Here is a 15,044-nt window from a genome sequence, read left to right as displayed (position 1 = left end):
GCTGCCCTTTTCAATATGCAGTGCTGGCAGTTTCTCTGTGTTGTCAACCTTGACTTACTTTGAAGAGGTCAGACACAGAGTTAGGTTCCCTTCACTACTCATTTAGATTTCAGGAGAGGAGAGAATTGAGAAGGGGAGAAGAAAAGTGGAGGAAAAGAATGAGAAGTAAACAACAGATGAACCAAAGTGGACAACAACAATAAAAGGAAATCAAAGATTTTTCTAACCTTTATCAGTGATAATGTAACATATATTTAACCTTTTGTGGAACTGTCTGAATCATTGTCAGTTTTCCTAGAATGGAAACAAGCAGGATGGTTCAACATGGTTTGGAAGGCTTACCTCGGGTTTGGAACGACATGGCAGTGAGTAAATAATGACAGATTGTTCATTTTTGGGTGAAGTATTCCTTGCTAATACAAGTTTCAAGGGTTGAGAGAAGGCCTTGCCCAGAATTCAAACACACTAAATGTGTATTCTCTCACATATAAAGCATTGAGAATTCTGATTCTCAACTTAGTGAATCACTCCATTCAAAAAAAAAAAAAAAAAAAAAAAAAAACAACAACTCAGTGCTTCCCACACATACACTTTACTTGGGCGGGCCGCCCTGGTATAATAATGGCCGCCCAAGTATATTTGGAGACAAAAGCTGATTTATGCCAAGCGATTGCTAATGAACTCAAGTTGATGAATTATTACAATGTCTAATCATAGCCTTTATATAGAATGTTTTATACGGTTGTTTTAAAATCTGAAGGATCAGCCTACAATAGTACAGACATTTCAAAATAAGAGTCCCGGTGTATTGCGGGCTTGTTTATAATTAAAAGTCACACGCTAAGTTTTTTTCTTTTTCTTTTGGGCATTATTGGTATTTTAGTTGCATAATAAATTATATTTAATTTGATTTCCATTTAATTCATAGTAAATTATTGTAGTCTCCCCCACAGGAAGAAAAGAATAAGAACATTATTTGACATATATTATTCATTATATAAATTTTACTATTAAAATCTGTGTCCCATTCACTGAGAGAGACACTATATGACAGCAAGGAGAACATAGGAAAAGGATAACCATTTAAATGCTGTAATTTTGCATAATTTACAATGCATAATAATGCATAATATAATTAAATGTAATAGTATGCTATGTAATTAAAATTAATTTCAATTAATAAAAATACTGTTAAAAATCACACATTATTTGTTTGTCACATGTAGTAGACCATTTTTGTGCAATGGGTAATAGGAGGATTTTTCACCCGGCTACCACCGCAAGTATATTTCAAACCTGTGGGAAGCACTGAAACTGATATTGATATGAACTGATATTGATTCTTAAATTCCAAGAATCGATCTTTTAGTCTATGCTGTTTTCATTTGATGAATGAACAAAAATGTATGGCATGCCTCCCATCCATTAAATCACAATAAACTTTGTGCTTTGTTACTTTTGATCTAAAACAAAGTCTCAGCTTTCAACTTCTGTCAATTTTATTATGAAACTCAAAAAATAAATACTGCTTTGGCACTCTTTAATGTGGCATGATTTTACTACTACAGCGCAAAATAAACATGAATGAACATCAGAAGGTATGTTGAAAGATAGAGTACAACTTACTTTTTATTATTATATATGAAACATGTAGTCCACAGAAACTTTTGATAAAATATATTATTTTACATAATATATTAGAAAACTATGTTGCGTAGTTAATTAATCAATGTTACTAATAAATCTGTTCAAATGCTGTTTAGTGAGATCCTAATTATTGTGTGGATTAAAATCAAATCTATATTCTTACTATAGGCATATAACCTTCAGTCATATAATTGAAAAGATCTGAGATAGTTATGCTTTGTTAATCGCCAACTGTTGCTGAACTACTTTAAATATACAGTATAAGTAATTTGCCAATTCCTCCACAAAAATTCTGAGTAACCTCCAAAATATCAATAAATGAGGTCAGGTAGGTTTGGTGTATCACTACACTTACTGTCTCCCTAAAATGTAACAGGGTATGTCTGTGGTACATTTTAGGTTTCATTTACATTTTTAACTTTTACATATCAGAATATACAGGCACTTTTATTGGGTATGGAAATGGGGTTTTGTCTCCAAGGATTTTAAACAACAATGAATGGTTTTTACAAGAAACTAAGAACAGTTAGAATGAACCTGTAAAGGCTGCAGTTGAAAGCATTTTTCTGTCTAATGTCAGCATTAATTGGATAGATGCAATACTTTTGGTGCAGTGTGTTTTGTGTGCGTAGGTGTGTTTATATGTACATTGATTGCCGCAGCCTCAGGGATATTCATTTTGTCTTGTTTTCCTGATGCATTGATCCTACGCAGTTTCCCGCAATGTTTCTACATGCACCTGCGTTTATGTGTCTCAATTGTAGTAGGAGGTATTGGGTTTGTGCATTGCCACAGGTATAAAGTACGAACGCAATGAATAATGAAATAAGGACATCTTTCTGAAATCTATAACCATTCGCAAAACAAGAGGTTTCCAGTATCAAGACATTGTTCTGTCCTTCATGGAATCTGAAATCCTGCATAAAGTAAAGAAATCAGAGCAAATCCCAACATATTTGATGTTTAAAGAAATAGTTCACACCAAAATGCGAATTTTATAATTATTTCCTCAACCTCATGCTATTTCAAACCTGCATGCTGTTATTACAGTGACCAGAGGCTGTCAAGAATGTTGTCCATATTTGTTCGCTACCATAGTCTGTCTCTCATACAAAGCTATCATATGGCTTCAGAAACCATAGAATATAGTGCACAAGTTATATGGATCACTTGTATGATACTGTTATGGTACTTTTAGTGTTGACATTCAATATAAGTTTGATTTATTGCAAGAGATGTGTGGTGATTCTTATATAATAATAAGAAATAACTGCATATGGGAATGACATGAGGGTAAATAATAAAATAAAAAAATAAAAAGGGTAATCATTTAAATTGTCCCTTTTCACAAGATGTAATATAAGTCTCCCCAGAATGTGTCTGTGAAGTTTCAGCTCAAAATACCCCACAGATCATTTATTATAGCTTGTCAAATTTGCCTCTATTCGGGTGTGAGCAAAAAAACGCAGTTTGTGTGTCCCTTTAAATGCAAATGAGCTGCTGCTTTCCAGAAGAGGGTGGAGCTTTAAGAGCTTGCACTTTGGTTGCTCAACAACAACAAAGCTGGAGAATCTCACACAGCCAAAACGCACATTTGGAGAGACTGTTTATGATTTATGGGGATTATAAAAAAAGGAGTGTGTGGATTTTCACCATTATAGGCTGGTTGTTTACACACACCATGTGACACCGAAGACCGGAGTAATGATGCTGAAAATTTGCTTTGCATCACAGGAATAAATTACATTTTAAAATATATTCAAACAGAAAACAGTTATTTTAAATTGTAATAATATTTCACAATGCTACTGTATTTTTGGTCAAATAAATGCAGCAAAAAGTGACTTCTTTCAAAACATTTTAAAACATCTAAAAACTTAAAACGACTACAACAGTAATGTACAGTGTGTGAAGTGGACCAATGAGATATCATGATATAAACTTGGCTAATCAGTGCAATGTGATGGTAAAAGCAGCCAAGTGACAGGCAAAATGTCTTCATGTACATCAAGGTCATGGCTGGTTGGGACAAAACGTTAGATTATCATAGAAAAGATATTTGAAGACACAGAGAGATTGAAAGTAACCTACCTGTGAAACCTTCCGGACCGCTTCTCCGCTGATAATCAGACCCTGCGCAAATGTTCTGGCTGCAATAACCGTGCGTGTGATTTTGGTCTTGAGCTCTCTGGGAGTGTCTCCAAACGGTTTCAGCGTTTCTGACTGCTTGGCTACACACTCCAGATACTCCTCTCCGATACTGTACTGAGGGTTTAAAGCTTTAAAGAGTCTTTCCAGCAGACGGGCCCAGAATTCGTTCAGCGCCTCCTCGAGATTGAGGTTGGACCCTCGGTAGTAGCGCCGAAGGTCTGTGTACAGATCCTGAAACACCTTTGTGATTTGGGAGAAGAGAGATCCAAACCCACTCTGGAAGGAATTCTGGAGTGATGCTTCAGAACGATTCAACAGCTCCAAGAAATAATCTGGAAACACACACACACACACACACACAAGAACAACATTAGAGCAACATTAATGCTCAAGGGCCACACTCCTAAAACGTTAAATGTTAAAGAATTATTTTTAATTAATGAAGTGAGTAGACAGTGCAATATGACCAATATTTTGCATAAAAATTAATTTTATATGACAGTATATATCACATCAAAATGTATATGTATATTTTCAATTATATTTGTGTGTTGTCCATTAACAGATACATTTATATAACCACTCATAAGTAAAATAAATTACATAATAATGCAGTATTGTTTATTTTTTAATTAAGTATTTTACAAAAGTAAGGCACTTCATCTCATTTGATTATTTCCTTTTTATTGGGAATTTAATGGATGCACCCAAAATATAAGATTGTTCACAACAAATGAACCAAATGAAATGAGACTGTAGGATTAATGGAGTGTTTTACAAGATTTCAGTCTTTCTTTAAAAATGTAAAGTTTAATTCAATATGTTACTTGCTGCTTCTTTGTAATTATTTGTGAATTATAATAAATGAGAAATCATTCACCAGAATCATTCATTCATTTAGATTTTTTAAGACACGTTGAAACACGTCTATAGGATAAATTGAATCCTAAGTCAATAGTTAGACAATAGTCAGTTGTGTAGTTTGTGTACCAACACAATGAGAGGCAATGATGATAAAAAAAAACAAAAAAAAAAACGTTTTAACACACACACACACACACACACACACACACACACACTTACTCACATGCAAAAATGTTCAGAGAGAAAGTCGATAAGTATGAATTGTGTTATGTAACCCAGTGATATCATAAACTCACAATAACCCGGTCACACATCAATCAATCCCACATTACCCTAGAGAGAGTGTTGAAGGACAGAAAGAAAGATACTCTGCATCTGAAATCACATACTTCCCTACTGTATAGTATGTGAAAAACAGAATGCCAAAAGAGTAGTATGTCCGAATACATAGTATCTGAAACACAGTAGGTGACCCACTACTTCTGCTGAGATTCTGAAGTGCGCATTCGATGGACACTTTACTATCCCATGAGGCCACAGGAGGGTATTTATGAATGGCAGTGAAGCAACGCAACTGACACAGGTAGGTCACGTGACAATAACAACATTGCGGATGTAGCAGGTCGGAATTTCATTCATACTACCCATACTCATACTATAGAACATACTTTTTAACAGTCATGAACAGGGCTTGACATTAACTTTTTTGCTCACCAGCCACTGTGGCTAGTGGTTTTCCAAATTTACTAGCCACTCAGCATTTTCACTGGCCACAATTTTGACATCGGTACCATGGGGAAAAACTGCGACATAGATATTTGTCAGCAGATGTATCATAGCCTGCTGTCACTTTAAGACCTAACGCACAGATCCATTATACTGTTAGTACTAAGGCGGCTTTATGTGCATGCTTTGGGTGTGAGCACAAAATCTGCAGAGTGAGTAAAATTATGCCCAATACACACAATACCATGCAGGAATTCAAGCCTTGTAAACTGCAGCAATATTAATCTGCCGCAAGTTAAACGATGGGAGGCGGGTTTGTGTGTCAACTTAATGTCAGAGAGATGAGAGAGCGAGAAAGAGCAGCTGGTATCGTGTATCTATTCTGCGGAAAATGAGTATTTGAAGTGTTTCAGATATATTTCAATATCGATATGTATCGAAAAATCAATATTTTTGACAAAAATGTATATATTATATATAAATTTCAACCCGCCAAGGTGGCTAATAGAAGTGACTGTGTTTCACGCCACTGCTGAAATCCACCCGCATTTGGCAGTTGTTAATGTCAAGCCCCGGTCGTGAAGTAAATTCAAATTCAAATGTAGTACCTACTCAGACAGAATGCAATTTCAGACGCAACGATAGAAACTGGATATAGAGCGGTGCAGGAATTATGTAAATTTGTAGGCCAACCCTGGAAATTAGCATCATACTGGTTCCCAATAGGATTTTCACATAGACTTTTGGATTATCACAAAAATAACATAATATATTCAACACAATAAACATAATAAATCAATAAAAAGTTTATGATACTTACACGTTTTGTTCATCAAGATCATTTTAACAAATTTTGAAGCCTAAATACAATCACCATTAATTAATATTGCTTATAACTTGTAACACTCTAAAACAACATTCAAAGGCAATAAATACTACATTAAGGCAATTCTATGATGTGCGTGTGTTGTGCACTTAAAGGGTTAATTCACGCAAAAATGAAAATTCTGTCATTAATTACTAGCCCTCATGTCGTTCCAAACCTGTAAGACCTTTGTTCATCTTCAGAACACAAATTAAGATATTTTTGATAAAATCCGATGAGTGAGGCCTGCATTGCCAGCAATAACACTCCCTTTTTCAATGCCCAGAAAGCTACTAAAAACATATTTAAAACAGTTCATGTGACTACAATCGATGAGAACACTTTTTGTGTGCCAAAAAACATAATAACGACTTTATTCAACAATATCTAGTGATGGGCAATTTCAAAACACTGCTTCATGAAGCTTCGAAGCTTTACGAATCTTTTGTTTCAAATCAATGGTTCGGAGCATGTATCAAACTGTCAAAGTCACGTGAACCATTGAAATTTCGAAACACTTATGACGTAATGAAGCCTCGTTTACTGAAATCCATGACTTTCACGCTCTGAACCACTGATTTGAAACAAAAGATTCGTAAAGCTTTGAAGCTTCATGAAGCGTGTTTTGAAATCACCCATCGCTAGATATTGTTGAATAACGTCGTTATTTTGTATTTTTGGCACACAAAAAATATTCTCGTCGCTTCATAACATTAAGGTTGAACCACTGTAGTCACATGAACTGTTGATGTGGCAATGCAGGCCTCACTGAGCCATCGGATTTTATCAAAAATATCTTCATTTGTGTTTTCCGAAGATCAACGAAGGTCTTACAGGTGTGGAACAACATGAGGGTGAGTAAATAATGACAGAATTTTCATTTTGGGGTGAACTAACCCTTTCAAGCCTGTCAATCAACCAGAATCTACCTAAATTTATGGTCAGGAGCCACTGATACAAGTGTATAAAGCCATGCTTTTCTGTACTTTTATAACACACACACACAAGATGCGTGACACTTCATAATGATGAACTCAAACAAGGTCAAAATTAATCTTTCTAAATCCTATACCATTTCTATTCCTACAACTTATGTGTGTGTGTTCAGAGATCTTCCCCACATTGCACCAAATGGGATTATGTCTGTACAAATACTTTGATGATGAAATACAGAGCAGTGTGCTGTAAATAAGACCATTTTGTGCCCTACATCTGATTAAGTTCACATTAGTCATACTTTTGTAATGGCCAAACAAATGCTATATAAAGGATACTGCACACAGACTTGATGAAGCATTTCAAAACATATTAAACAGATCACTGACCATTTGTTTTTTTCCAGCTGCCCTTTTTTGTTGAAATGACTCAGTTACTGCACTCTAAATCCCATCACATTCACGTCCCCCTGCACTGTGAGGATCCCACATTCATTATCTCTCTTCACGCTTCAATGGACACTTTTCTCACCTTTCTTATTTTCATTTAAAAACCTCTCCAAAGTGTGTTACACTGATCCAGGTGAGTGTATCTTCACTCCCCCTCACTCCGAACCCAGGTTTTTAGGGTCTGATTAACAACATGACAGCATGCAGGGCAGAAATCTGCAAGAAACCCTTGCATATTTGTTCGTTCTTCATTATAAATGCATAACAATAGTCTTGATCTAAAACTAATCTCATACTAATAAAAAGAAAATAGAAAAAGATTCACTTAAACCACAACTAAAGTTAAATGTTTCATTGTACCTCCCACATTAAGATGTATTAAGTTGAATTCAAATGAAAATGTACAAATATGACACATCAATATTGATTATTTTAATGGCTTGTCAGGGTTAGTATCATAAAGTAAAATGTAAATATATTAATATGAAATTTTAATTCATATTATTAAATTAAAGCTTAAAATGCAACACTTAATGTGTGTGTATATATATATATATAGATAGTCTACACGATAGGCTACCAGCTGCTCTTTCTTGCTCTCTCACCTCTCCGACAGCGAGTTGACCCACAAACCCGCCTCCCCTCACTCACTTGTTTCATTTGCTCTGGATGAATATTGTTGGTGTTGCACGGCTTGAATTTCGATGTGGGACTGTGCATATTGTACATAATTTTACTTACTTTTCACACTGAGGACAATTGAGGGACTCAAACTCAACTATTAAAAAAAGGTTCAAACATTCACTGGTGCTCCAGAAGGAAACACGACACATTAAGAGATGGGGGGGTGAAAACTTTTTGAATTTGAAGATCAAGGTAAATTGTACTTAATCTTTCTTCCGGGAAACATGCAAGTATCTTCTGTTGCTTCTGAAGGGCAGTACTAAATGAAAAACAGTTATATTTAAACGAAATAAGACAAATTTTCATCCAGTTCAAAAGTTTTCACCCCCCGGCTTAATGCATCATGTTTTGAATGCATCTTTTTTTAATAGTTGTATTTGAGTCCCTCAGTTGTCCTCAGTGTGAAAAGATGAATCTCAAAATCATTCAGTCACTGCTGGAAATGGTTCAAATATGCAAAAAAATGCTTGAAAACTGAAGAATCTGCAGGAGCTGGAGGATTTTTCTGAAGAACAGAGCTCAGTTTAACTGTTCAGGACAAACAAGAGACTCATGAACAACCATCACAAAACATAAAAAACAGTCGTAGATCATCCAGGTAACCATCCAGGTATTAAGAACCAATAGTTCACAAAGTTTTGAACTAGGTCATTTTAATAAATTCAGCTATTTTTTTTGTCTTATGGATTATATGTAAACATCTTTTATGTAAATTATCTTACTCAGAACAGTACTAAATAAAAAATAACATGCATTTTGTATGATCTCTCTTATTTATTTTGTTAAAATTTTTCACATTTTCAAAGATTCTGCAAGTGGTTCACATACTTTTTCTTGCAACTGTGTATATATATATGCGTTTTGAAGGCAAAAATAGAGCATCCATACACAAAAAATTCTGCATATGGTCATCCACTGGAAGCTAGTTATTTGAATTTATAAAGTTTTATATATGGATATTTTTCTTACAAAAACTTCATGTCATAGGCCTTTATTAACCCTCTGGAGTTGAATGAATTACTTTTTTTTTTTAATGGATGGATGCATTATTTTTGGCTTCAAAATGCGGCCCATCCCTTCAAAACCATTATAAACCTTGGAGGACTAAGGATATTTTTAAATATAACTCTGATTGTGTTCGTCTGAAAGAAATCATATACAGCTTGAGGGTGAGTAAATCATGGGGTAATTTTCATTTTTGGGTGAACTATCCCTTTAATAACTACTATTAATTTTGTATTTAATTAAATATAAGTGATATAAAATTGTTCATGAAAGCTGGAAGTGAAAAACGCCTTATATTCCAATGTGCCTAATTATTAGGCAGGTTTTCTTTTACAGATAAAATGAGCCAAAAAAGAGATTTAACTTAAACTGAAAAGTCAAGAATTATTAAATGCCCAAGGACGCAATACTAATGCAATACTAGAAATTGCAAAGTTAAAGCATTACCAATGGACAGCGAAATGCTCATTGGGTCAGAAGGGTCAGACAAAAACAGATGGAGAAGAAAAGACATGTTAACTGCAAAAGAATTAAGAATTAAGGAGAAAAATTAAGTGTGAAACCATCACAAACTCTTTAGTCTCCAGCGCCACCATTTTCCAGAACTGCAACCTACCTGGAGTCTCCAGAAGTGCAAGGTGTCAGGATCTCAGAGACTTAGGTTAGCTTAAGAATCCTAAAAAATGATCCCCACTTAATAAGAATCACAAGTGTTGTGAAATACATGAAGACTGTTTTTTTATATATATATATATATATAGAGACTTTATAGACAGACAGATTGAGAGTGAATCATGAAGGACCAGCACCACATCCTCTTGTACCACTGTTTGAAGAATTCATCTTGTAGTATCTGGCAGAAAGTTTTGGAAGATCCTTTTTAGTCCATCTCTGCAAGACGGACTTTTTAGGATAGGAAATTGACTAAAAATGAACTTCCAAAATTTACTTGTGGTGAGAAAACATCCTGATTTTAAATGAAGAGAAACTGATATCAAAAAAAAGAAAAAAGAAAAAAGGAAGTCCATGAAACGTAGATTGCCAATTCTTTATATTCCTGTCACACTCATCTGACCCTCCACCCCCTCACTACACCCATCTCTCATTCTCTCTCTCCTCCATCTATCTCTCTGACAGGCGTGCGGGTGTAATGATATCAGCGGCATCGTAACAGAACACGTCGGGCTGTTAATTTGCGGCTGAGCTCGTGATGGAGGGACAAGCAGCTGGGGACCACAGAGTGATGGAATGAGAGGAGAAATAGAAGGGAAGGGATGAAAGGAAGAGAGGGATTTGAATGTGATTACATGTAATTGTATTTGTGCATTCTGACAAAGTGCTGAATGACTGAATTGAAGGAGTACCAGCCCTCCCTCATTTTATTCAGTATTTTAAATTAATGCACACACATAGACATTTGAGCTGGATTGGTGAGGACCTTTCACAGAAACAATATTTTCCATTCAAGAATTATGATATTTAGCTACCCTACTACTACTAAAGGACAGTTCAATGGTTGATAACTATTGTGAGTGCACTCTGCAATTTTATCGTCCGCCGCTTTAAATGCTCAAGCTCTTAAACGCCAGGTGGATTCTGATGTTTTTATTATTCATCATCTGGACAAAATCATTCACTAAATATTCCTCTGAATCATTCCTCTGTGTTGTTATCAAAATAATGGTGGTATGGACACTATTCTCATAGAATTAGAACAATTAATAAAACCTGATAGTGGTTATAGTTACCATCCTTGGTGTGAACGGGCCTTAACCCTCACAAACACCTGTAGACATGTAACAGTTCTCGGTTAAAAATCGAACCGTACCATCATCACCCTGGTGTTGATAGCACACGAACGCAGGTGAGACCTGAACAGCACCTTTTAAGCCTCGCCAATTTAAACATTCAAGACGGGTCTCAGACAGTGCGCAAATATTGAGTTCTCTTTCAGGTCTTGTGTCATGATCACTAGTTGGAGTGCCCTAGTTAGCCACCAGAGGGCACTCCAACCCGGACAATTGCCTCACTACTGCAGACTTCATTTCCCATAACCCACTTCCCGGACTCATTATCCTTCATTGCACCAGCTGTTTTGAGTTTGACATTAGTGTTCTATTTATACTCAGTTGTATCTGCCTTTGTTTGTGGTTCGTTGTATTGTGTTACATGCACTTTTTGTGGAGTTTGACCCTTGCCTGTGTCTGGATTACATTTTGGATTACCCCATTAAAGCTGCGCTTGGATCTTACCATCTTGTCTGTGTGCATTACGTGACATCTTGCTCTTGAACAGACAAATTCACACAAAAATTATGCCTAACAAACAGTAGGTTATGTCTTAAGTGAACGTAAACAGTTGTGAAAGACAGTATCAGTGTATTGGATCCGTGCATTATGTCTTAAAGTGACAGCAGCCTAATATTCCTGCAATCTGTATTTTTAATGTTAATCAAACAAAACAAGACAAGAAAATCACTCTCTGCTCGACTTAATAGCTTTTTTAACTTTAATAATGATGAATATTTATTTAATTTATGTGAAGATTATATGTTATGCTGTTTTCCATTTGATTACTTCAATTTCTGTACCTGAAAACTGTTAGATACCTGAAAATCCTGAAAAATTTTATTTGTATCTTTGCTCTATTGTATTTATTTGTGCTGTTGCTTGTAGTTTGAATTTTTGTTCTTATTTTCTTTATTTTTATTTGACAGTAGTCCGTTTTTCCCCTGAACATAGCACATACTGAACTGTACCGAAACTGTGACCATGAGTAATTTGAACCCTTACACCCCTAGTAGACATTACTCAGTTTAAAGTTGCAGTATGTAATATTGAGGGCTAGCGGTTAAAATGTGTACTGTAGTCCAACTTCAAAATACTGGAGAGAATCGATTTCCCTGCCCCCTAAGACTCAACGCTCACGCGGGTTGCCAGATTGAGGACACGCAACAGGAACGAGCACAATTGACAATGGAAAGTGATGAGTCTTACACTGTAAGTTGACTGGCTATTGTATACATTAGCAATTGTTTCATTGCCGATGCCAGGTTGGGTAGAATCTGCGATCTCAGACCCAATTTGTTTGCTGGCTTTCATGGCTGTGATCCGCTGTGTTTTCCACCAACTGGCAACCAGCATTGTCGAAATACTATTGAGTAAATTGGCAGCATGCATGATCACACAGTCCAAAACTACAACAGACATTCCGACACGGAACGCACATTGTTTTTCAGAGAACTTAGCAAACATATTATGGTATTTATATGCTTTAGTACAGTCAAAAATGACACAGAGCACCTTTAAAGCAGTGTTTCTCAACCAGTGGGTCACACCCCAAAAATGGATCACTAGACTGGTCACAGACTGTGCAGTCAAAGAAACAACAACATCAACAAAAAACGTAATTCTAAATGTTTTTCTGATGTCATACATTTATTCTGAAAGATGTGTAAAAGCTGTTGACTCTTCTGTCATGCGCAATTTAAGTAAAGAGTGTCTGAGAAAAATGTCCTGAACTCAGTATCTGCTGTCAAATGAGATGTTGTCAGCCTATATTTAAGTGTCATTATTCTAATGTTATTAACTTTCTATGAAATGTCTCTCCCCCCAGAAAAAAAAAAAAAAAAAACTTTCCTGTCCTGTCAGATGTTATACTCTGCTCATAGTACGCACTTTTCAATTGCTTTATACTGTATCACTTTACTATATATAAAAAGCAAAAGTAAAAGCATTCAACGTCGTAGTTATGTTGTCAATCAGTAAGTTATGAAATGTCCAAATTACCAATAAACTACATAACTGGTACGTCATGTGTTAGCTGGGAAGGATTTGCATGCAGGTAAAATGTTCATTCTATTCATCAGGATCAGTGTCCATATGTTTTCTTAACAGTTCATGTTAATATTATGCATTTTTATTTTCTGTAACCTTAACACAAAATACAACTTCATTTTCACTTTGTGTTACTTTCTATATTTTGATGACTGTGGTGGCTCATACCAACTTACTAACTTTATTGTATTAACACAAAAACTAGTTTGGAACTGATTTTTAATAGCTTACCTTTATTCATCAGTGTTAGTGATATTGTTACAGTTTCTGTGTATGTTAATTAAAGTGGGATGGTAATTGTATGTGTGCCAACCATTTTTGAGAAGTAAACTTGCTTGGTTCAAATTGCTAACAATTTGGAGCGTGGCTTAATGACCTCGGGAAACTGTGGGTCCCATGGCCAAACTATTTATGAGCCCAATTTATGAGCTTTTCAAATAGAGAGGACCACTTTAAATGTCAGTTTTCTGCATTTTTCACTATATTTGTTAAGATATTTTCATAAAATTTGGCCTTCACAAATCTACCAAATCTGTTTTTATCTTAATGGGGGACTTTCCATTGCCTTCTATTGTGTTTATATTAAGCTAATGAGACCGTCTATCCCTTAACCCCAAATTTAACCCCCATTAAATTAAGAATTTAATATGTTTATTGTTTATATGGTTTCCTCTTAAGAATCATTTTCTTGGCTCTTTTTTCCATATTTTATTATTGGAAATCTGATCCAAAAACAACAACTAATCAGTAATGTTTAGGTGAGCATAAACATGGTTAAATAGTGAACAAGAGCAAGATGTACAGCAGACCACAGACATATCTTCTGCTTAAATGTAAAGTGAATTACAAATACATTAATCTTAAATCCCAATACTGGATGACTGGGTGGGTGGATGGATGGATGGATGGATGGATGGATGAATGGGTTTGTTTGAGGTCCTCAAAAGTGTTTTTTAAAAAGTTTTAATGCATTTGTGAGGACTTTTTTCTTTTAATATATATATGTACTAGCCACAAGAGTACTATATTCGGTAAAGCTAAATTGATTATTTAATTTCAATATCTTCAACCAATTAGGTTACTGTGTGTGTGTGTGTTTAAATAACTGATTATTGTATTCATATGGTTGAGGAAACACAAAACACCTTGCCCATCACTGGAATTTGAATAGGAATAGGAATGTTTAAGCAAACCAACAACAACAAAACAAGTTGAAGCAAAACGGATAAAATGGAACAGAACTGAATCAAACTGAACTACAATGAAGCAAACAGAACATAACACAAGATCAGAAATTTGTCCCTTACACACACCACACAAGCGTGCACAAACACACACTTTTTCCACTCGTCATGTGAAAGACTGCAGGCTCCGTCACATAATCCGAAGAGGTCTGATTGGGGCTTAAACCCACATACTGCCGAGCAGAGCGGCAGCCGAAAGGTCATGTTCTTCACCTGCAGGTCTGTCTACACCTAGTATCAGACATCATGCATTTGGAAAGTACATGAATTTCAGGAACTTTATGGTCACAAATGAGCTCTTTAAAGCCTCCTTCAGAGGAGCTCGTAAACTCGGCAGCTCCTGTCTGAAGGGTCTTAAATCAGACAGTACACCAGCTGTGGCCTGAATCTCCTCCTGATAACATGCATGTCAACTGCACAACCTGAGTTTCCACAGGTGCACACACAGGTGTACCTACATGTCAAAGGAACCTACGGTACTATACACTAACGTTCAAAAGTTTGGGGTCAGTAAGGTTTGTTTTTTAATTCTTCTATTCAGTAAGGATGCATTAAAAGGTTAGTTCACCCAAAAATGAAAATTCTGTCATTAATTACTCACCCTCATGTAGTTCCACACCAGTAATCTTCGAAACAC

At 35.6% G+C, this 15,044-nt stretch overlaps 1 protein-coding gene across 1 annotated transcript in view; it reads right to left on the bottom strand.

Moving 5' to 3' along the window:
- Nucleotides 1–15,044, bottom strand: part of gpc1b (glypican 1b) — a 104,345-nt gene that overhangs the window by 24,237 nt on the left and 65,064 nt on the right. The window contains exon 3 of the mRNA XM_048164676.1: nt 3,739–4,130. Coding sequence (XP_048020633.1) covers nt 3,739–4,130 — 392 coding nt within the window. The remainder of the gene's footprint in view (nt 1–3,738; nt 4,131–15,044) is intronic.

This window comes from Megalobrama amblycephala, linkage group LG17, assembly GCF_018812025.1.
Source record: "Megalobrama amblycephala isolate DHTTF-2021 linkage group LG17, ASM1881202v1, whole genome shotgun sequence".
Classification (NCBI taxonomy): Eukaryota; Metazoa; Chordata; class Actinopteri; order Cypriniformes; family Xenocyprididae; genus Megalobrama; species Megalobrama amblycephala.
This window is presented reverse-complemented; position numbering and strand designations above follow the sequence as displayed.